A 24453-nucleotide genomic window follows, 5' to 3' on the forward strand; every position below is an offset into this window, starting at 1 on the left:
CGTTGCGTTGCGTTGCGTTGCGTTGCGTTGCGTTGCGTTGCGTTGCGTTGCGTTGCGTTGCGTTGCGTTGCGTTGCATTGCATTGTATTGTATTGTATTGTATTGTATTGTATTGTATTGTATTGTGTTGCATGCATGGTTTCTAAAGGGAGTCAGAGGCCAAACAGAAGGACATGATGTAACACAGGACACACTGGTCCCAAGCATCTGACCTCTCAGACCTTAGACAGAGACGTCATCCTCTGCCTCTGTCCAGAAGTCCTGACCCCAGCTCAAGGCACTCACTTGAGGTGTGTTTGGTGCATCCCAGGGTAGCTGAACCGCTGCTGCTGCTGCTGCTGTTGCTGCTGTTGCTGCTGCTGTTGCTGCTGCTGGCTGAGGATCTGTAGCTGCAGGAATAGCTGCTGTTGCTGGAGGAGCCGAGCATAGGCAGAGTCCATGGGTGGGGGAGACTTCTCTGCCTTCTGGTCTGGGGGGATGTACTGATGGTATTTGAGCTTTTTCACCTTTGGTTTGGGGTCTTTGGGCTTTTTGTGACGGTTCTTACTGTCACCCAAAGACTTGGACTGCAAAGAGAAGGGAGAGATGGCCTGTGTTGTAGGTGATGGTTAGAAGATTTTTTTTCTCAAATTCTGGGAATACAGTAAGGCACAGCACTCATGTATCAGATGGACAGATGTTACAAATCACCACCCTCACGGCACATAGGCACCTTACACCTTACTGGGATCTTGGAGCTTTCCTGGAGTGGAGTTCAATAGAAGCTTATGTTTCAGTAGCTTATATAAAAACCTATAGATATCTTAGCACTCTGGTGTGGGGGTCACTCATGAGAGTGTATGTAAGCAAGCACTTCAAGTTAAACATATGGTAAGTTGACTTGCTAACCAGGAGAACTTAGATAAAATTAACATTTGTATCTGCAGACCCAGAATATGGTTCTCAAACTGAAATACACCTGGAGATTTGCCTTCACTCACATTCAAAACTACCCATATCTAGCAGGAAGTCACACCCTCTGAAATACTGATTCCTTACTGTGGGGAGGGCTACCTACACCCCACACCCTTTCCAGGAGTCACTAACCATTATACTATCATCTGCATACCATGAGGGAGTAAGGGCACAACTCTGGGAAATTAAGATAAGTGTTTGAATATCAATATGATATAAGTTTACTATATATAAGTTTCATCCCATACAAGATGAAAAAATTTGTTTGCATCTTAGTGTTCAGCATAAAGATCATAAAAAGGTGTAGGCTTAGGGGATAAGAGCACTTGCTGCCAAGCCTTGAGTGAACAGCTGACTTTCATTAGTTGTCTTTTAGCCCCCACACATATGCTGTGAAATGCATGCATGTGCTGTCGTATGTGTATACTTCCATGTACACACACACACACTTTTTTTTTTTAAGATCATAAAAGTAACAAGGGTCCTTTAGAAGGATAATTCTATACATAAACTTCTCTGGGAATCAAAGGGCCCTTATATATGAAGAAACTATAAGTCAATTGTCATGGAGTAGTAAAATAAAATCCAAATCAGATTTTATCAAAGGTGGTTCAAAGGAAGAGCATGGGCATCAAATTGGAAGGAAAGCGCAGTACCACCATTGTACGGAAGAGGGAGCTCCCGAATAACTGGCAGGCACCGTCTCCAGGGCAGCCTCCAGACTACAACTTCAAGAGCACTTTTGGGTGTGACCTCCAGCACTCCAGCATTCCGTCTTTACTGACTTGGGCACCTTGTAAGCTGCAGGAGCGTTTGTTTTCTGAATCTTCCTCTCTGAGACTAATGAGTAATGGTTGGGAATATTTCTGTGAGCATGGTGGTTTTATTTCATTCTACTCATTAATCGATTGGCCTTCTGGTTAATTACTCATACTTCTGTCTTGGGTGAGTTTCTGCAGGGTCTGGTGATAGGTAGGGACTGTTGCTGACTCAAGGGTGCTGAAGATGCCTTTGTTCCCCTATATTGCCTTAGTGCAGGCACCAGGAACATTCCAGGAGATAGTGTGTAACAAAGGTTATTGACATGACACACCTGTACGGTTTCACTCTTTTTGTGAGCACAGGGGATACTTGCTCTCTATTTGCATGTTTTTTTTCTCTTTACAACTCACAGGACATAGAAGATGCACACATGCATTTTCCTAAGGGTGGACCAGGGATGGATCCACTGTGGCATTGAAGTCCCAGGCTGTAGGACTCATCAGCTGGAAAAAGGAATGGGGGAATCCTATGCCTAGAAACTCCAAGACTTTCGAATGCAGCACTGATTCAAATCTGTACACACACACACACACACACACACACACACACACACACACGCACACACACACACACACACCTACCTTTACCAAATTACAGGAGATAAGTTCTTTATCACAGTATCCAGGTCTCTTAACCACCTACACAACCTCCTGCTCCCTTCTCAAGCTTGCTGCTGCCGGCAACAATGTTGCTGTCTGACTCCAGTTCACTTTCAAAGCTGGTTCCATCTTGGGAAGTTTGTATGCCCTCCTTACTCAACATGTTAAGGGTGCAGGGCAGTGGTCACATCCCTAATGATGGAGTGAGGAACAGCGGAATCTAATCTCCAATTCCCCTGCCTAAGCAGGAGAGCCTCTTTTATTATTGATGTAAAATGCAAGGGGCATTTTTGTACTTTCACACTTTTGTGTGAACATTATCTTCTATCCAGTCCCATAAAATCCCCACTGTTCCCAAGGGAATGCCTTGCCACCAAGCAATCACTTCCCACTTTCCCCTCTTCATAGCTGCCAATCTTGTAAAACATGCTTATTATGGACATTTGTATCCATGAAACCCTGTTGAATGTATTTTGGACATTTGTATACATGAAACCAAGTTGAACATATTCTGTGTCTGTCTTCTCAAACTTGACATGATGTTTTCAAGGTTAGTTCATGTTGTGGCAGTGTCAATACGGCATTACATTAATGGCAGGAGTCAATATGGCATCCCTTTTTTTCTATGACTAAATAATATTCAGTGACCTAGCTCCACCATGACTTTATTCATCCATCAGTTGGTGGGCATTTGGGTTGGTTTGAACTTGGAAATATGGCAAATAGTGTTGCTGTGAAGACTTTGTGGAGAATTATTAGTTCTTTCAGGTGTCTAGCTAGGAGTGGAGTTGCTGGACCACATGGTAAATCTATTCTTAATTCACTGAGGAGATGACAAACCTTTCCACAGCAGTTTGAACATTTCACATTCAGACCTGCAGTGTGTGGGGCTTCCAACTTTCTTACATCTTTTTAGGCATTTGTTGTTGCCATGTTTTGATGGATAATATTCTAGTGCACATGAAATGATATTTCATTGGACTTTAACTTTGCACCTACCCAACGACTAACCACAGTAAGATTGTTTTCATGTGCTTCTTGGAAACTCCTATATTTCTAGAGGGATATCTGTCCAAACCTTTGCACATCTTTCATACTTACATAAGACACTGTGATGGTTCATGATGGTCTGAAAACCCAGCTAGACTATAGAGGGTGCGATGATGTTCTTCCTGGCTTATGCATGACCTCTGGGAGATTTTTAGGTATTTTCCTCTTCTATAGGATTTTTATGGCTTCTGAGAATAATCTGTGAAGTCTCTCTTCAGCCTTATAAAAATCATATTGTGCCAATTGGGTTGAGTGGTTCTATTCAACTCAGCAGTTTCCTTCTAAGAAGCCTTCTAGATCAGTGATTCTCAACCTGTGTGATGTGCCCCTTTGGGGGTCCAGTGTCATATCCTGCATATCAGATGTTTACATTATAATTTGTAACAGTAGAGAAATTAAAGGTATGAAGTGGCAATGAAATAATTTTATGATTGAGGTAATCACAACATGAGGAACTGAATTTAAGGCTCTCAGTACTGGGAAGGTTGAGAACCACTGCTAGATGAACATAAAGTGTTGCATCTTCAACAGCTGGGGTTTAGGTAGTGATCATTCAGAGGCTCTGGGCAGTCACCTATAAACAAGCAGCTCAGTGGACCAGTGGAGTTTGTATGGGTATGAATTTTTCAACTGTCTGTCATTCTGTTCTTCCTTCGGGATCCTAGCACATCTTTGTGGTATGGGGAGGTTGACAGCTTTACTAATTTAAATTATGCAAAACTTAAGTATTCAATTAGCAGAGCTACTATAATTCTGCTTTAGAGACATCTTTACCAATAATGGGAACCTTCTCCATCCAATGTGCATCTAATAGATGATAAAACTATTATCATGTCATTGACTATTACTTTAATTTATGACCTAAAAAATTCCCAGAAGAACTGTGTCACCAGGTACTAAAGGTAGCAAAAGAATTGAAAAGAAAAGTGTTCCTAACTGAATCCAATAGATGTTAGCTAGTGCAGAGTAATATAATAAAGCCAAATGACTGCAATGTCTAATTAGGAGACAGTTCTCTGCGAATGGCTGGATGTAATGCTGGGAAAATTAAGTATGAAATACAGTAGTCACTGCTGGCTGTCTCCTGTGGGCATAACTCCTCCCACGCTCCTTTCCCCCATTGCATTAGAGCTCTTGCAATACCCACAGCTTCAGTCTTGCTCCTGTCACATAAATACAACTGCTCTGGATGTGTTTTATGATCCTTACAAGTCCCATGCGCATTGCAGCCAGCTGTATCTTTCTTCACGGTGAACCTGGAAAATCTTCATTTTTCTATTTTGTGTGGTGTAGCCCAGACTGACCACGAACTCACTGACTTCTATTTTTTCCCTTCTGGGTGCTAGGATGACAGGCATGTACCACCTTGTCAGGCTCATGAAATCCAAGCCACAGTCATGCTGGCTGAGTTATATTCCCAATATCGACAGGCTTCCCTGGTACTGAGAGTATGTGCATGGATGACACGTGCCACTTTGTGGCTTTTCTAGTTGCCTGAACCTGTGTCTGCTTTCATGTAAGTCTCCTCATGCCAACAGAACCACCTGGAAAAGCTCTGCTTCGAATGGCTTCAGGGAGCCTAGCCTCAGACACAGGTTGGGGCCTAGACCAGTCCATACCTTTACAGCAGTGTGCACAGGAATCGGGGTGCTGAGGGGGCCGAGAACCTGCTTCCCAGAGTCCGGCTGGTTGCCTGTCTGGGAGGCTGCATCATTCTTGTCACTTTCTGAGCCAGGAGTGAGATCCTAAAATGCAAATTGTAGTGTTACCAAGGCACAAGAATAGAGCTGCTGCATCATTCAGCTGAAGCCCTCTTACGTTCACACCAGCTTCCTGTCCTGGTATTATCAGGGGCTCCCTATAGGAGGGCATTCCAATATGTCACCCACTTCAGGGCAACCTCTGAGAAATAAAGCGAAAATGTCAGTACCAATTCCAGAAGATGGAATGTACTTCTGGTTTGATCTGAGCAAATTAGGACATCTGGTCACCCTGAAGGGGAGCTCTACATAATAATCGAGAAAGAAAGGAAATGGGGAGAGTGGGAGCAGAAGTTCTGAGAAAAAAAAGAGAACAAGCAAAATGAGGGGAAAGGGCATGTGTGCACAAGTATGAATAATGCCTGTGGAGGTGTTCTAGTGTATGTGTAAAGAGAGAACTACATGTGTCTCATTGTGTAGGAGTGTTTGTATGTGTGCATGTGTGTATATGGATAGAACTATGAATATGAGTGTCAGAGTGTAGGAATATGTGTGAGTATATGCATGTGTATTTGTAAACATTCATGCTTCTTTGTTGACCATATATGTGAGTATGCATGTGCACACATGTTTGTGTATATATGCATGTACATGCCTTTGTTAATATACACAGTGACATATATATGCATATATATGTGTATATATATATGCAGTAATAAGTATGAGTACCTTCCTGGGCATGTGCACACATGTATGTGTACATGTATGTTGATTATATGTGTATACATGCATTTCATACATGTACATGTATATGTGTATGTATGTGTCAGTTATATATGTTTATGAATGTTCACACTGGTACATATACATGTTAGAATATGTGTATATGAGTACATACCTTATGTAAATGTGTCCCTATGCATATATGTTTATATGCATCTTTATATCAGTGTATATGTATAGAAGGTATATATAAAAGGAGAAGAAGTGCCAGAATACAGGAACAAAATAGTATGTGTGTTTTACATGTGTATTAGATTCATGTATTTGCACATGTAGGGTCACATATGTCTTTATGAGAGGTAGGCTTCTGTCTGCTGAGGGTTCCATGAAAAGAATAATTCTCTTCTTTTCCTTTCCTACATTTCTATGCTATGACTCAATAAAAGGGCAGGGGTCCTCACACCCCTCCTGGGGGGGCCAGAACTGAGCTTCACAGTTCTCCTCTGAACCCCTAAACCCCACCATCTATCACAAACCTATGGGTTTGTGAAAGCTGCTCGTCTCTCAGAGCCTCAGTGTTCTAGCCTTTCAGACACAATTGCTGAGAGAAAAGACAAAAAGCAGCCCCTGCATTTGCAGTGCTTGGCCCCTTCTTCCCCCTCTGCTTGGGTTAAGCAGAAAAGAACTTGTCTTTTCCTCACAACCATTCTTAAACCAGAAGCCAAGGGGTTTGCTGTCAGAAGAATATGTGCAAGTGGTCTGACAGCCCGTTTGATGTTATCAAAGATGTCTGACTGCAAAGCTCAGCATGGGTGTGCAAGGGAAGAGAGATGCTTTGATTAGGGACTCCTGCAGGAGGAGTGCACATTCAGCCTGCTCTCACGCCTGCCTCCTCCTCCCACTTCACATTTCCTTCTTGGCAGCTTGAAGTGTGCTGTGATGGGGTAGAGATAGGGATGACAGTGACCAGTAACCATCATGGTTCCAGGAAACTGGACCTTGAATAAACATCACTGTAGCTTCCTCTCATCTGGATGGATGTTCCAGTAGGAAAATAATTTCAAATACAAGTTGAGCATCCATAATCCAATATTCCAACATCCGAAATTCAAAACTTTTTGAGTCTGATAAGAAGCCATGAGAAGAAAAGGCCACAGCACAGAACTTAGCTTCATACACACACACACACCACACACATATATAAAACATTACATTTAGGCTATGAGTATATATGCATATCTAAGATACAAGCGAATTCTGTGTTTTGATGTGGATTCTATCCTCAAAACATATGCATCATGAATAGATTCAAATACGCTCTAAATCTAAACACTTCTGGTCCCCAGAAGTAGATATTTTATTCCACTGTCTGTGGGACAATCTCTTGGTGGTCAGGAAGACTGAAGTCTTCCAGAAGAGAAGGGAGTGGCCTAGAGGCTTCCTTCTAGAGAAGAGTGTTGCAAAACCAGGGTGGAAAGCACTTCCATATCATTATTCCTCCTTTTCCCACTCTGTGCACTGACATCTCTTAGGGATCTTATGTTGCCATCTTGTGGCTTTGGGAGATAGAGATAGTGACATTCTGTGTGATCCTAGAATTCACCCAGACATTTAGACTCATAAAGTGATAGCTTTTTCTCCATGGTCCTCAGCTTCAGTGGTACTTACTCTGCAGGACCAGGGAATCTCGGGGGAGGTGTGAAGTGTATAATGTAGCTCGGGGTCCAGTGTGAGCATCAGGACAGTGTGAGCATCAGGGCAGTGTGAGCATCCAGGCAGTGTGAGCATCCAGGCAGTGTGAGCATCCAGGCAGTGTGAGCATCAGGGCAGTGTGAGCATCAGGACAGTGTGAGCATCCAGGCAGTGTGAGCATCAGGGCAGGTGAGCATCAGGGAAGTGTGAGCATCATGGCAGTGTGAGCATCCAGGCAGTGTGAGCATCAGGACAGTGTGATCATCAGGGCAGTGTGAGCATCATGGCAGTGTGAGCATCCAGGCAGTGTGAGCATCAGGGCAGTGTGAGCATCAGGACAGTGTGAGCATCCAGGCAGTGTGAGCATCAGGGCAGTGTGAGCNTGTGAGCATCAGGGCAGTGTGAGCATCAGGACAGTGTGAGCATCCAGGCAGTGTGAGCATCAGGGCAGTGTGAGCATCAGGACAGTGTGAGCATCATGGCAGTGTGAGCATCCAGGCAGTGTGAGCATCAGGACAGTGTGAGCGTCAGGGCAGTGTGAGCATCCAGGCAGTGTGAGCATCCAGGCAGTGTGAGCATCAGGGCAGTGTGAGCATCAGGGCAGGGTGAGCATCCAGGCAGTATGAGCATCCAGGCAGTGTGAGCATCAGGACAGTGTGAGCATCATGGCAGTGTGAGCATCCAGGCAGTGTGAGCATCAGGGCAGTGTGAGTGTCAGGGCAGTGTGAGCATTGGGGCAGTGTGAGCATGGGGCAATCTGAGTATCAGGGCAGTGTGAGCATCAGGGCAGTGTGAGCATCAGGGCAGTGTGAGCATCAGGGCAGTGTGAGCATCAGGGCAGTGTGAGCATCAGGACAGGAGATGTGGTTTATTAAACTCATCATTATTCTTTATAAGTCTGCTTCATAATTTTAGTATCAATTCCTTGCTTTCATATACATGTAGCTTTTTTTTAGAAGGAATGAGGACTAAGCTGTAGTTGTACTGTGTGCTAGCTTTGGGCCAACGTGGTAGATACCTGTTAAAGATGGAAGTAACAGTTGCCTCCTGCTTTACTGAGAGCACCTCTTTCTCCCACCCTCACCCCAGGCCCTCTGATGAGTTTGAGATCAGTCCTGCCAGGAAAGTCTTGGCTAAGTGTGGGATCTCACTGAGTCAACTTACCTTATTCCTGAGACAGAGGCATATCTACTTGCTCACAAGGTAACTGGAAAGCTAACATTGTGAGGAGTTTTCAATGTTTCTAAGACCCACAAGTCCCTGTGCTGAATAGGTTGAGAAGAGACACCAAGAAACTACATCACCAGGTAAGCTGTTGGTGGTGGCATACACTGTAAACCCATCACTCAGCCTGAGCCAAGGGTTGAGCTTGAGACCAGGCTATTCTATATAGTGAGACACAGTCTCATGGTAAAACCAGCAGCAGACAGAGTGAGGGGCTGTAAGCAACACCAGCTACAGCAGTGACGATGTGAAATGTAAGACGGTCAGGCAGGCCAGTCTGTTTTACCTGGATTGTGTCCAGAGGACCAGCCAGAGGAGCCTCAGTGGATTTGATGTCTGGGGTGGATCCTGTAGAGCCCTGGGGGTCCTCGCTCCGAGCCTGATCTGGAGAGAGCCCATCTCTACTACTGTCATCCTCAAAGGCGAATGCATCTGCTGCTTTGGAGAGGCTCACCTCAGTACCTGAGTGAGAGAAAACCAAGGTGGAATCAATGACTTGGAGTGTCCCAGTGCTGTTCAGAAATGCTGCTAAGTGAAGTGTCGCCCCTATGCTAGAACACACATTTTGCTCCCCCAGTGCAGCACAAGTTCAGGGAAGAGTGAGAATATATTTTAAACGATCAAATTTTCTACACAAGAACTTCAAAGCGTATCATCATTCACTAAACTTTATTTCCAGGCTGAGTCATTTCTCAGCGCTTTCTATGGAACCTGTGTCCTTTTGAAAATAAATCAGGAAAAGGGAAAGGAATGGACGTGCTGTGAAGCCACGGGAAGATAATGCAGAGTGACTGCCCCTCTCCTTTGGGCTTTCCAGCACGAGAGAGAATCAACATGACAGACTGCCAGTTGCTTCATCTTCAAAGATAAAACAGGGCACATGGCACAAAATGTTTAGCAGACTTCGCTAATAAGGAGAAGGGAGGCCAGCTACTAAGTTTAAATTCCTAGATGTCAGATTTCGCTAACGTCACCGGTGTTCACGTCCGAGTGGACACTCAACCAAAGCGTGGCTAATTAGAAAAACCAAAAAAAAAAAAAAATGTATCTCGGAAACTTCAACCTGACTCTCATTTTCTCAGTACATGGATTATATTTTCATGTCTAATATCTTGTGTCTTTGTAAGTCCTTCCACAGCTCCTACCATCCCCCAGATGCTTCCTCTGTCCCCTGGGTGGTCTTCTAGGGCAACAGAGACATTGTGCTGCAAATAGAGGCCATTAGATCAGATGGGGCTATAACATTATCCTTACCCGCTTCTCACATTTAACACCACCCATCCCCCCTCCCCCCCTGTCTAGTTTATTGTCCAAGACAGTACACAATGTGCCAAAGCCACAGAGCTCTCCTGACCCCATTCTAAGCACAGCCCTTTCAAAGGAATTTCAGCATTATCGGGAGTCTTTCCAGTCCCCATTCTGCAATCACAATCACAAGAACTTTTGACTCTTACTAGGTATAGATAAGAGACAGGAGCTCTCACCGTGCCCATGGCGAAGGCTGTGAAGAGTTGGGAGAAATGGAACAAATGTGGTTTGGGGCTTGTCATCGCCACCACTGCTGGCATGTGTCACAGCCTCTCATGTGGACATCCGAGTGTCAAATCAGGAAAGAGGCCAGGCAAGGACACAGCAAGTGGAAACTTGAGTGATTAGCTCAGTGGGAAGCCCGCTAACCAGCTTAGATGCTGGGACATCTGCTCTATGGGTCATGTGTAGAAGTCATTATTGCTGTTATAACTATCAAAGAGGAAGTTCGTGATAAAAATGTATGTAGCGGGCTGGTGAGATGGCTCAGTGGGTAAGAGCACCCGACTGCTCTTCCGAAGGTCCAGAGTTCAAATCCCAGCAACCACATGGTGGCTCACAACCATCCGTAACGAGATCTGGCGCCCTCTTCTGGAGTGTCTGAAGACAGCTACAGTGTGCTTATGTATAATAAATAAATAAATCTTTAAAAAAAATGTATGTAGCATAAAAATACCTAATGTACATATTTCACCTCACAGTGGAAGTCAGTGGTCTCTTTTAGATTTAACTTTATGGATTCAGAAAGATAAATGCAAAAAATGAAGTTTTAAATAGATTGGACTGGGTAAAGCATACTAATCAAGAGTTGGGGGTATAGCTCAGTGATAGTGTACTGGCCTAGAATGTAGAAAGCCATGGGTTCAGTTCCCAACACTGAAAATCATATTTTACTCCATTCCCCTCCCCTCCCCCCCACGACTATCCTCATTTAAAAAATAATTGTATAGTGTTCCATTGTATTAGTGGGAACACTTAAAAGTCATACTTGTACTTTGAGGCATGTGTATATGTGTATATGTGCATTCTAGGAATTGGAGATTAAATCTAGGTAGGGTCTTTGTGCATGCTAGGAAATTGTTCTACCATTAAATAATAACCCCAACCCATTCTTACATATTTTAGCACACACACACAAAATATCCGGTGCCAAATCGTTGTCCCTGGAAACACATACACAGACTACCACAGACTGAGCAGATTCTATGTGTATACATATTTGAATACAATTAGTGAAAAAAGAGGTCATGGATTTGAAGGAGGCTGGGGAAGGGTTTGGAGGGAGGAAAAGGAAGAAAGAAATATAATTAAATCTCCTCAAAAATAAAATAAGAATAGGAAATGTTAAGAAAGCACAGAGAATTAACAGAAACCATTTATTGACCTAAATAAGTAAGCGTTAGTAGTTTTTCATCATTGTGTCAGAAAACTGTTCTCCTTCGGTTAGAAAGACTCACTGGATAGGGGCCAACCTCTTCACTGAAACCCAGTGTCTCTCTTCTGTCTCTTAGACTCTTCTCCCAAACACCCGCTCCCCCATTCAGGAATCTGGAGTTAGTTCATACACTGTTTTCAGAACAATCTAAGCTCTGCGGTCTCTGCGAGTCAGGTTCCTACATCAAGACTGACTTTGGACATTTTCCTTTCTCAGGAGAACCGACGCCTGAGACCTCCTAGAGAAGCTCCTCCTGGCTGTTTCCGAGAACGTATGGATATGTTGCCGACTCAGCCCATTCAAAAACATCATTGGACTTTTAGTCACAAGTAATGCCTATATTTAGTTTTTATCCCTGTTGAAATCCACCTGGGAGACCACAGCATGCCTCTGAGGTCTGCTGGCTCACGCCCTGAGCCGATGCTGCACACCTGCATGTGATCCTACCAGCCCCTCAGGAGCACCGTATTCTCTGCCCACCAGAACACCCCGAGAAGCTCATTGTCTCATGGCTCTTCCCATTTCTTTCATGATGAAGGGATTGGGTCTTCTTTATGTGGTCTAATGTTTCATGTGACAAAGAGGTGTCCATAACTTAACTAGAATATGGCATCCCGAATGTGCAAAAATTAGGGAGAAATGAACTGAATTGTGAAATTGTCCCACATTCTAACATGTGGATAGGAACGTTAGAAGAATCAGGAAGAAAGAAGAAGAATGGTGGGTGTTTTGTTTTGTTTTGCTTTGTTTTTGTTTCGTATCCTACAATGATGCAATTATGTGTAATGGAAGGAATAGAAGAGGAGGAGGAAGAAGAGAAGGAGAAGGAAGAGGAGGACAAACGGAGCATGAGAGACAGAGAGACCGAGAGAGGGGGAAGGGGAGGGGGAGGGGGAGGGGGGAAGAGGAAGGGAGAGGAGGGCGCAGATTTCTCTAACAGAGCCAACTAGAATAAAGCAGGTTTGTGAGCTTTCAAACAGCCATGGGGAGCCAAGCATTTTCTCCACTCTGGCTGGTGAGGATATGGAAAGTTCTGTTTTCTGCAACTGTTTCATGACAGAACTGGGAGCCTTTGGACCCCCAGAGTCACTTTACAGAAGAAGGTGGCTAAACCAACCACCCTCCCTGTTAGCCATAAAGCCCTTGGGAGGAGCCACTTGTTATTTAAGGGAGAATCGTCAGCCTGCCTCGGGTGGAGGGTGGAGAACACACTAGAGAAGCAAAGGATCTGCCTCGGTACACATACACTGAAGATGCCCCCATTGACCTGATGCACTGCCCACTGGCAAGTGGTGACCTCAAGCCAGGTCACTAGAATAAGGGAATAGATGGTATCAACTTGCTGTCTATAGGTTCCACATTCTTGGCATTGACTGGGACCGACAAAATTGCTTCTGTTCTGAACATCTACAGGCATTGTTTTTGCTATTACCCCTTACCCCTTGCAGTACATATAGCATTACACAGTGTTTGTGTGGAATTAAGCACGGCAGCTAGTAGATAGGTGATTGACATAAAGGGAGAATGAGTGTGGATCATGTGCAAACAGTATTTCGTTTCACAGGAGGGACTTGAGAATCCCGAGCATGTCATTGTGAGGGACCCTGGCATTAAGCCCCTGTGGATATGGAGGAACAACTTTCTGTAATCGGTTCTATTTTTTCCCTTAAAGTCTGAAGGGAGCAGGTCCTCAGCTATTTCTTCCACTTGCACCTTTCACACTTCAAGAGGGGTAGAGGTGATCAGATAAGATATGGTAAAGAGGTTGAAAGTCGGGAGAGAGGTGGTGTGTGTATCTCCCTGGGATAATAAGAGAATCTGTCAAAGAAATGTGGCCTGGAGAGTGTCCACAGCAGTTACACAGAAGAGCTGGTGATGCAAAGTTGTCTAAGAACTCCCGGAGAGGAGGGGGGCTTGGGTGGAACCTGAAATGACTGTCAGCTATGGGCAGGACAACAGAAGGGTGCAGGGACTTGGATGGTGGTGGAGAGAGGAAGAGACCCAAGAGGGACCGATAAACAGAATTGGTGTAGTGAGGGAAAAAAGAAACTCTACCAGCTAGAGGAGAGAATTATTCTAGAATCCACATCCTACACCATCAACTCAGAGTTTCCCTGCTGAAGCCACAAGTCACAAGTACATGAAACAGAGCACGCAGAACTTGTTCACATCCACACAAAGGAGCAGGGTGAGTGCCACCGCCCCAGATGTGATGGATGCCTGGTACCCAGACAATATGATGTGGCCAGCTCAGATTCTGCCAACAGGTACATTTGAGGACCACTAAGGACTGTGCCATCATATGGACCACCCCAGTTCCATCACCTTCAGGGTTGCAAGTTGTTTGGGTTTGTTACTCTCTGGGCAGAAGAGGAAGGGAGGGACAGGGAGCCTTCACACAGCAATTCTTCAGGCTTACAGAGGAATCCCTCAGAGCTGCTGCTGCCACCGCCACCACCACCTTACTTTCACAAGATGCTTAAGGCCCTCATGGGTTCTAGAGTTGGAAACACTTGGGGCACTTTGCTTTTCTTGGTTCTATTACTTCAGAGGGTCTCAGTTTCCCCCTCTATAAAGTGGGAATAATGAATGGACCTACCACTCTAGGTTTCAGGAAATAATATCCCCCCAGCACCGAGTCACGACCTGACGTGAACTGTTCAATCATGTCTAGCTGCTCTGGTGGCTGATACTGTTTTTGTTTAGAAGCATCTGCCATTCTCAAGTTTACCATTATCAAAAACAAAAGGACCACCCAGGAAGCAGTTTATTTTGTGGTCAGCCTCTTAAAGGCCCAGTGCAACTCCATGGTGAGGAACACTCTTTTGTCCAGAGAGGCTCTTATTTTCTGGGAAAATAAGGAGTCAGCTTTCCTAGGGTAAGGAGAAACTCTGTTCAGGACAGGCCACCCTCTTTGCTGGTTCAAGCCACGCTGATGCAGAGAGGGACACAGGTCACCTTCTGGTCACCTTATCTGTATCCCTGTGGAACATTCACATCGATTGCACTGCATTGTGACCCTGGGCCTCTGCTCCAATCTCCCACGACAAGAGGCTGGCTGGGAGCTGCTGGAGAGCAGAGTGCTGGCTATTGTCCCTCCAGACACGTCAGGCAGTGTGATGACAAGGACCTGCTCTGAGAAGCCCTGACATCATCCTCTGGCTATGCCCACAGGACTGGCTCTTGGCACTGGCCCCTTGGGACCTCAACTCCCCCATTCCCTGGAAGCGATTAGATGAATGAGTCAGCTGTACTTTCCTGTGTACGCACGTTTAACATTCCAAGATTAAATGAGATAATTGGAGGCCTGGTTACTCTCTCCCTAGAACCTGTACCCAGGGCTATGAAGGAAGGGTGGGGCGCAATGGGAGAGGGCACCACCTGATGTTCTACCTCCAAGTTAGTGTCCTGAAGGGCAGGGGAGCTGTTTTTATTTGGGGACAGACTGACTGACCATCCCTAACATCCTCCAGAATGAAAATGAAGCAATATCTGTTTTCCAAGGGCGAGTGCCACAGGTCATTCCCATAGATGTAGATATTGTTTAATCTTGCCTGTTGTCAAGGAGACTTGATGAGATCCACCATATACTATCGTCTATGGCCTGGTGGTTCCTCTACTTGAGAGAACTCAACTTCTCTCAAAGGACATCAGTAGTCTTCATTATAAAATGGATGTGAACTGGTACCCAGGGTTCCCTTTCCTCAGACCCGTGACACCTCTGAAACTCCTCTTGTATCTCTTGATCGGATCTTCATAAATCAGGAGAAGTGCTAGCTTCTATGTATATGTATTACATGTCAGCTCTAGAGGTCAAATACTAGAGTCAAAGAATATTATTCAGTATGAACATGATATACTCCCCTGGTCTCCTTCTTCCCTTATGGGACAGCACTCAATGTCCCTGTGTCACCTGTCAATACCTCCTGCTACCCCACAGGGATCTTGCAAGATATCCCAAACTCCAACTGCCCATCTCTCAGCAGTACTGAGGTGGGTTCTGCAGCACTGATGGTGTTCAGGTCACCAGGCAGCCCTGCAGAATCGGAGGGCCACTTTCTTCCCTCAGCACCCACCCTTTCTCCCCCAATCTGCCAGCTCCTCCATTTTAGAATCCTACCCTAGTTTTCCCAGAGTTTTTCTTCAGAAAAGCATTTGACATAAATGCCATGGTGGATTTCTTTCCCCTAAGGATCGTTTGTACTTTGGAAGTGATTTCTCATTGTGGAATGGTAGAATTTTGTCCGTGAGAAAGTAAGGCATGCCAAGGCAAACAACCCTACTATCTGGCACAGGGCCATTGTTATTGTATATCTGCCTTTAAAATGCATGATCAGTGTCAAAACTCCTTGGTCTCTGAACATGGACCGGGTTCTGAGCGAGCTAAAGAGGTTGACTTTGAGGTAAAGCCTGTAGGTCACAGAACAAGATATGTTGAATAAAGAGGCCTTCAGATACATGACAGCTGGAAATGGATGGCCTTGGTGGGTCACACATTGGTTTCTATATTTAAAGGTTGTGGTGGTAAGATGAATTTATTTTTGACAACAGAGCTACATATTCTAAAACATTGGTTGAATGGAAACTGAAGTGCTGACTTAGATGGAAAACCTGGTCCAGTCCAAAGACAAGGTTAGAAACCTTTCAGTTGTAGCTGGAGTCCAGGGTCCTCCTACTCTTTGAGGAATCCAGTTGGGTTTGGTTTGCCTCAAGCCAGGAGTCAAACCTATGGACAAAACCCTGCTTCCTCTGGAGCTAAGAGATACTAGCATCCTGTGAAGAAAGTGTTTAATGATCATGTGATTAGAAACTATTAACATGTGAGAAGAACCCAGGGCTCTCAGTACTGAGGAACATCTGAGTAATAACGACCACTCATAAACATAACAAGGCCATTCTGCATTCTGTAGAGAAGTTATCAGTCCCATAAATATCATGTTGGTTATAAGCCATGTCCTGACATGATGAAGTTTTTCACAAAAGGATGATAGGCAATCAGATGTCCTCTGAGTGGTAGCCGCAAGAGCCTGAGCTTTGTATTCCTGTACAGTACGCCATTCCAGAGAGATGAGAATGAGACCAGGTGGAGTCTCTAAAACCATATTCAGAGAAGACACTCACAAGTCAGACAGGGGATCAGTAGCTGGCACCCAATAAGAAAGAAAAGTCTGTGGTAGGAAAAGCCCAGGCGGGAAGGCTCACTGTCAAAATGTCCTTGCTTGTGTTAAGAAAGGTTCTAGATCATTCTATCTTAGGCTTTGATTAATCCTGGAGGGAGGGAGACAACATCCCAGTAGGCCTCTCAAGTCTGGGAGGAACATAGAAACACAGCTGGAGAGAGAACCACAATGTATAAACACAACTGGAACGGCACGTGCACGAAGAAGAGGAAATACACAGAGGCTGTGGGGCTGACAGAAAACACCACACAAGCTCATCCCCGCCTCGCCACAAAAGGAATGTGGTCCCTAGGAGTAATGGGCCAGAAAATGGGCTGGGTCATCTCTGCTTCTGTGAGGGCTCTAGCTGCTATTTCTACAGCTGGACTCCAGGCAGTCTTGTGATATTTCCTAGTGTATGGCCATTTGATTGTGAGACCCATAAGCTCAGAAGGGGGCACAGGGATGGAGGGACACATGCTCTATTGTCTGCTGGCACCCTCTTCTGGGATTTTCTTAAACTAAAACAAATGTATCTGTAGCTGTCTTCTTCAGCTATCCCTTGTTTATTCTGCACAGATTTCCTACCATACAACAGTCCCGAGTTTATCTCTCTGCTCTTTCTATGCATTGCTTGCCATACTCTGAACTGCTAACACACTTAGCAGCTTTGACTATGATAGTTAACACACTTGCAAGTTCTGATCATTGATGGAGTGTTTCCAGTGGAGTCTAGCACATTAGAGAAGAGAGTCAATAGCTATTAGGAAGAAATGCATGCATGGAAAGACAATCTTATGTAGTCTGTCAGTTTAGATTCCCATATGTGTTGAAGATTTGCTTGTGAGTGCTTTCTTCTGAACTAAGAGCCACCAGAGGGTGATGCTGAGTGTCTGGTTTTGCATTACTGATGGGCCCCTCACATTCAGAAGTTAAAACAAGAATTTGTCTCTTTCCCCACCTCACTTCTCCACTGTATTCCTGCCTTAATGAGCAGTGACATCATTAATTTTGCTCAAGAGAGAAACCCATGTGTCACAGGGTAATCAATGAGCATTCAATGCTGGCCGTATCAGACTCTCTTTTCATATACTCAAATACAGGACTTATTTCCAGCTCATCAGCTCTTATCAAACAAGCCTATCAGTCTTCCAATGGAGTTCTGACCTTCCCCTGTCTCTCACAAGCCCACTTCACACCAAAGATATGATCCAGTCTGCAAACACAACCTGATCCTGCACACACACACACACACACACACACACACACACACACACACACTCACTCACTCGTGGCTCACCAGAACCAAACTTCCTGTGCTAACCATTACCTTTTATTTTAATCCCTCAAAGATTATGTTTCTCACCTGGACAGTAGTGGCATACACCTTTAATTCTAGCACTCAGGAGACAGAGACAGGTGGATTTCTGAGTTCAAGGGCAACCTGATCTACAGAGCAAGTTCTAGCACAGCTACACAGGACTGTTCAGGGCTACACAGAGAAACCCTGTCTTAAAAAAAAAAAAAAAAAAAAAAAAGCTAAGATGGTTAGATAGATGGATAGATGGATAGATGGATGGATAGATAGATAGATAGATAGATAGATAGATAGATAGATAGATGGTAGATAGGTGATAGTTAGGTGATAGATAGTAAATAGATAAACAAAAATAAACAGAAAAAATACGTCTTCTCTAGTTAGAGAATTTTAAAAATGGTTCTATCAGTGTGCTTAATTGAGAAGAACTAAGGTTTGAGACTCCTCTGCTTGGAAGTCACACTATAGGCTGCTTTTGGAATTTAACCAACTTTTCTTCCATTACTGTCCCTGGCTCCCTTCCTTCAGGACTCAGTTGGGACTCAGTGTAAGTTATTGGTGGGCTCCTGATGATTGTTAAGTAAGTCTTCAGCATCTAGCTATTTTTTGTGGTGTGTGTGTGTGTGTGCTTGTTGTGTACATGTGTGGAGTGTGTGAGTTCAGAGGAGCTATCAGCATTGATTCTTCATCCATCACCTTGTACCTTATATTTTGAGGCAGGGTCTCTCACTGAAACGGGAGCTTGCTGATTTGGCTAGACCTACTGGCTAGTGAGCTTCAGGGATCCTCTTGTCCCTCCTTCTCCAGTGCTATAGATGGATATATCTATATGGATGCTGGTTTTCATGTTTGTGCAGCCAGGGTTTTTCCCAACAGAGCCATTTCCCTAGCCCTGACCTCATTCTTTACATCAATCATTTGTGTCTACCTGCAACAAACAACCTTAAGACACAGTGATTACTGCAGTAGAGAGATTTACAGATGAGGCTGTTGAGCCTCTGTGAGATGAAGGGACAGCATCTACAGGGTCACAGAGGTCAGGTTCAAAGCCAAGCTGTTGCATCCCAAAGCTCTGCTTTGTGGTGGTCATGGGTCCAACTCAGTGCCAGGGCACTGGCCTTAGCATCTGCGAGGCCCTGGATTGGACTCCTGCAAGAGCAACGTCCCTAGAGAGCAAACCAAAAATCACATCTCCAGCTCTCCTCAGACAGCTTCTCAGCAAGCAAAACTTGAGGCAAATTGGATTCAAGTAAAGATGTGGAGCCAACGGATCTTAAGAGTAGAATCATAAACTTCTCTTTTATAAGAAAAGAACCAGACTGCCTTCTAGTGAATGTAAAGGAAAGTGGAAGAGACAATACCCTGAATACAGTAATTAACAGTTAATTAACTTGAAAGTAAAGAGTCCAGGTTGAGAGATAGAACCACAGCAGTCAATACCACATACTGCTGGAGACCCATGGACTTTGAAGTGCAGGAGGAGAAGGAGAATTTCCAGCATGCGGTAAATCATACAACCAATATAAGATATAAGTTTGAATACACACATAACTATGAGTGTCACCATAGAAAGTCATTAAAGAACAACTCTCGAGACAGAGACCAGGCTTTGAGGACATGAACAGGGAGCACTCATGCAACTGATCGTGGGACCACCCTTAACACTTTCCCATCACTCAGACAATTTCAAAGGTAATTATCAACTATTTTGTGACATGTATAAGGATAAATCCCCCACGACTAATGACAATTTGACATCACGATAATGCAAAAGCTGTAGGCTTTCAGGAGGAACTTGACTGACAAATTTGAATTTTCATCTTTTCCTGGGCCAGCTATACCCTCTTCAATTCTCTTGGTCTTCTGGTGGCAACTGTAGTCAGCCACATTGTCACAGCTCGAAAGAAACCCCGCTCCATAATGTTGTGAGGGTGGGATGCTCTAGGCTGGGATGTGCAGGTGTAGTGAACATATTTTCAGTTTGGGACCCGTCTATTTGCATATGACCTCACCGTACCTCAAGGAGCCTTTGCGTGGTTTTGACGTTTAAATCTGGCCAGTATGTTGGAATGAAAACAGTGGAGAACAACATTATTCATGAATGCCATGACAGGATAGCTATTTATCAAAGGCTATGTTCCCCTTTCCATAGTGTGGAGTTTCTGCTGGGAAACAGATGTAGCTCAGTCAGGGGGCCTTTCTCAGCCTGCATGCTGGTCTCACAGCGAGCACAGTGTAAGCAAGGTTTCATTTTTAGATTTCACTTGCTAGATCCAGAGGGTGACAAAGCGCTACACTACACTTCTAAAGAAAGTTTTACTGGAATGCAGCCATGCCCATTTGTTTACTTATTGCCATGGTTACACCCCCACTACAAGGGTGAGTGGAGCAACGGTTGTGACAGACTGAGCTTATAGTTTACTCTCTGGCCCTTTAAGAAAATGAGCCATCCTGCTTGGAGGATGGTGGGGTAGTGGAGGACGATAGGGCCACAGGAGTAAGGAGAAATTAACAAATGCCGTGACACACCAAGTAATGTCAATATTGGCGCAAATGCATAAGATCCTAACGATTTCTAAAAACAGAAACACCAAAGGTGGCTTCCAGGAGTGTTAGGGTGATTCAGAAAGAAAGCAATACCAGGTGACTATGTCACAGGCAGAAACGCTCTGGGCATGTCACTGGTCACTGTCACTTCCCACCCTTTGCAAGCAATTTACTCTGTATCCTCTTCAAATTACCCTTAGGGAAGAACATGTTCTTATTGTCTATACCAAAAGCACCTGTCATAGAGAAAAGTGGTTGACTAGAGACTTCCAGCTAACAGAGAAACAGAATGAAAACTTGTGGGCATCAAGCTGTGGTAATGCAGATAAACATACTGCAGATGGCATGATGTGTTGTGACACTTATCAACCGGGGTCTTGTACAGCCCAGTCTGGTCTCATGTTCGCTACCTCTGGCTCCTATGAAGACCTGTCGACCTCTCTGCAATAATAAGATTCTGCTAAGCAAGAGACACATGATTATTCAATTGCCTTAAATGTCATTATTTATTGTGCATATATGAATTATATAGGTTTTATATGCCATATACATAATTTTATACACAAGATATGCATTTCTCTGGCCCATTTAAAAAAGAGCCATCCTGATAGATCTATATATGTAGTAAAATTTTATTTTTTTATTTTTGTTTAACATCTGAAATTTTTTTATCAAATTAATAATTTTATATTGGTATTGTTAAATGAAGTACAAGAACTATTGAAATGGTAGTTTGCATGGATAGCTTTAAGGTGCCATTGCTTGTATAATACATAGGTTTTCAACTACCAGCCAATGCACAAAAATGGAGCAGGGAATATGCTTTGTTTGTAGACATAGACATTTCTACTTACACAAGGTAAACGGAGAAATGTATTGGAACTATTAAGAAAATCTTCAATGATGCTAAGAAATGTGTAAAATGTATGTTTCCAGTGTCACATTGATTGGAAGGACCTGACTTATAACTTTGTTGTGGGAAGTAGAAGGTTTGGATAAATGGAAAGGGACTTTGTGTTTCTGAGTTGGGGAAATCCATATGCTTTGAACATATGAATTCACTGTTAATGAACCTGTTAACACTGCATTCCCAAGCACATTTTGACAGGAGCAAAAGTAAACATATGAAAAAACTGTCCCCAGGTTTTATCTCTAGCACACTTCTGTAAGCAGCCAGGATACAACAGACCATCAGACCAATGTAAAGAAGGTTGTGACGTTAAATGTCAGAGCAAACTGTAAAACACATCACAAAATTCTGGACAAAGCAAAATGACACGTGCCTCTTAATCCAAGCCCTGAAATCTTTGCAGAGGCATTTAGATTTTAAATGTGAAAACGGGAGACTTGACATGTATAATCGATGATATAAAAAAGTCTATATTCTTGATCTAGGAAATATTTTCAACGGAAACAAGTTTAGGAACTATGAAGAAAAGGATAAAAAGATGACAGAGAAACCTGAAAGCACTGTGTGTAAAATCAAGATGCATGAGGGCAACGGCCTGGTAAAATGTCTGCCACACTAATGATAGCTGTGGGGTTGTTTGTTTGTGTGTATAATTATGAGATACACAGAGAAACACAGGCACCAGGAAGAACAGAGAGAAGGCTACCAGCAGGCAACACATACTTGCAGGGGAAGCTGCAAAGTCAGTATGAGGCAAAAGTGCAGACTGAAAATCTTTGGCCTCTAATAGAGAAATAAGTGGCAGTTTTATAGTCGTGGAATAGAGTGTTCTAGAGAGGATGAGAGATGCTGAACAGCATTCTCCTACTCCTTTCCTGTCTGATGAAGTAGTGATGGAGAGCATGCACTCCTGAGAACCGTAGGTCATGTTCAAAGGCAGCGTGGAGGCAGCATGTGAGGAGGATAGCCAGTCACTGGGAGGTGTCTAATGGGCATTGGAGGAGTTGCCAGTGACTCTCCTGGAGTTCATATTTCCACAGTTACACACTCCTTAGACAGCATCCACACTGTCTCTGCATAGATGGCTAAGACCAAGGTGTAGACCGACTCAAGGGTAATCAGAATAAATAGAGTTAGAGTAAGATGTCCTGGTACGTACTTCTGATAACATATTGAAACTCTTAAACATCTGTTTGTAAATAATACCTTCTAAGTGTTCTGAGGAGCTGCCTGCGGGTCTAACTGAAAAAGAAAAGGTGATTTGCCTATGGGAATGTCTGTCTCCTCTCTCCACTCTCCTCTACTTACCCAAGCCCAACTTAGAGCATCTCTTACATGAACTCTGTACTTGCAGGCTGCTCAGATCCACCTGAGGTCAGTTGGTCAAACGGTTTAAGGAATGAGCTAAGGTCTTTTTTGAGGGGACTCATCGGTGAGTGTACCGTCTTGTCTCTGAGTGTTTGGCCTGAGGATTGTCAGTTTCACATGGATCTTAATGTGAGCTTTGCCTGAGAAAGCCTGGATGCTGTCATCTCCATCTCTACCGCCAAATAGCTATTTGCATTGTACCAGGTGGTACTCTACACAACACATTTCACTCATTAATTAATTTGGTTTGTAGATCAGACTTGAAGCCCAGATTGGCCTAGAACTGACTATAGATCCCAGGCTGGCCTTGTCATCATGGTAATCCTCCTGTCTCAGCCTTTCAAGTGCTGGGTTTATAGGTGTGAGCCATCATTGCTGACTCCTTTCCTCTCCCCCCTGCCCTCCTGCCTCTATAACAGGAAGCAGAAGACAGCAGTGGACCTCTGAGTGTGGGATATCTGCTTGGGGAGCAACCCGTGTTATATGGGTCTTCCAGTGAGATGCTCAGAACAAAGTCCCCGGATTGTCAGAGCTGTGGCTGCTCTGGGGTTCACAAGTGTGGGACAGCATGCCTCCCTTCCCCCAACCCAAACTACCTTTTATAGCCTCTTTCACGGAAGAATCCATAGGCAGAATGTTCTTCTCCACCAGTTCCAAGGGCCCTGGGCGGAGAGCAATCTTCACATTGAGGTCATCTGCAAGGCGGGCTCTTTTGAGCTTCATCTGAGCAGTTGGAATGGACCTTTCTGCCGTGGAGGCTGCAAGGTTGAAACAGACAGGATCCCTCCCTTTTAGAATCCGATGTCATTTTTGTTCGGTTTGGTTTTTTGGCTGCTGGTTAGAAAACACTGTGTCACACCATGCTCTACCATTTTGATAATTTTTCAATGTGAGCATCATCACTTCACAGGGATTAGCACCAGAGAGCAGACACTTCCAAATAAAGGCAAATGAAGACGCACAGGAAAACTGGAGAAACTTGCCTTGAGAGGATTTGTTTAAAAAAAAAAATGCAATTTGGCAATTTTGTAAGCAAGCAGTCCATGGGTCCCTGTGGCTTCTTTGACCTTAGGTTCCTGACTTTTGAGAGCAACTGGCACAGGCTGGGTTTGCAGTAAACAAGATCTCCTGGTAATAGTTAGTGTAGGGGGAGTGTATAACCATCTAGGGGTTTTAGATTTGTCATGATGGTGATACTAAGAGGCAAATGCTCAGATCTGTTGTAAAAGCCACCCCCCCCCCCAATGTCTTTGAAGTTGGATCTACTTCTTTTCTGGACAAGTATCTTTTCATTCTGATCCTTAGAGTCAACTCCTGATCCCTTCTGCCCTTGGGGCATACTATGCCCACCTTTGCAATAAGTTTCCAATTTCCTGTCCCCACCTGAATTGAGGGAGAGAGAGAGAGAGACAGAGAGAAACAGACAGAGACAGACAGATAGAGACAGACAGAGACAGACAGAGAGACAGATCAAGACAGAGACACAGAGAAAGAGGTCATTTGCATCTTAGTGGGTCTTTGTTACTCTCGGACTCCTGGGAGCTAATTCCTAATTTCTGTCTGGAAGACTGGAATTTCTTCTGTCCATGGAAGAGACAAGTTCCAGAATGAAGGGCTGCTGTGGCTGAGCACCTGATACGACTG

General features: G+C 44.2%; 1 protein-coding gene across 4 annotated transcripts in view; it reads right to left on the bottom strand.

Moving 5' to 3' along the window:
* Window positions 1-24453, bottom strand: part of Myocd (myocardin) — a 97455-nt gene that overhangs the window by 21754 nt on the left and 51248 nt on the right. For all 4 annotated transcript variants that reach the window (XM_021176394.2, XM_029483384.1, XM_029483383.1 and 1 more), the window contains 4 exons: window positions 23406-23567; window positions 9051-9226; window positions 5045-5170; window positions 286-566 (listed from right to left, as the gene is read on the bottom strand). In XM_021176394.2, the coding sequence (XP_021032053.1) occupies window positions 286-566; window positions 5045-5170; window positions 9051-9226; window positions 23406-23567 (745 nt within the window). The remainder of the gene's footprint in view (window positions 1-285; window positions 567-5044; window positions 5171-9050; window positions 9227-23405; window positions 23568-24453) is intronic.

Source organism: Mus caroli, chromosome 11 (genome assembly GCF_900094665.2).
Source record: "Mus caroli chromosome 11, CAROLI_EIJ_v1.1, whole genome shotgun sequence".
In the NCBI taxonomy this organism is placed as follows: domain Eukaryota; kingdom Metazoa; phylum Chordata; class Mammalia; order Rodentia; family Muridae; genus Mus; species Mus caroli.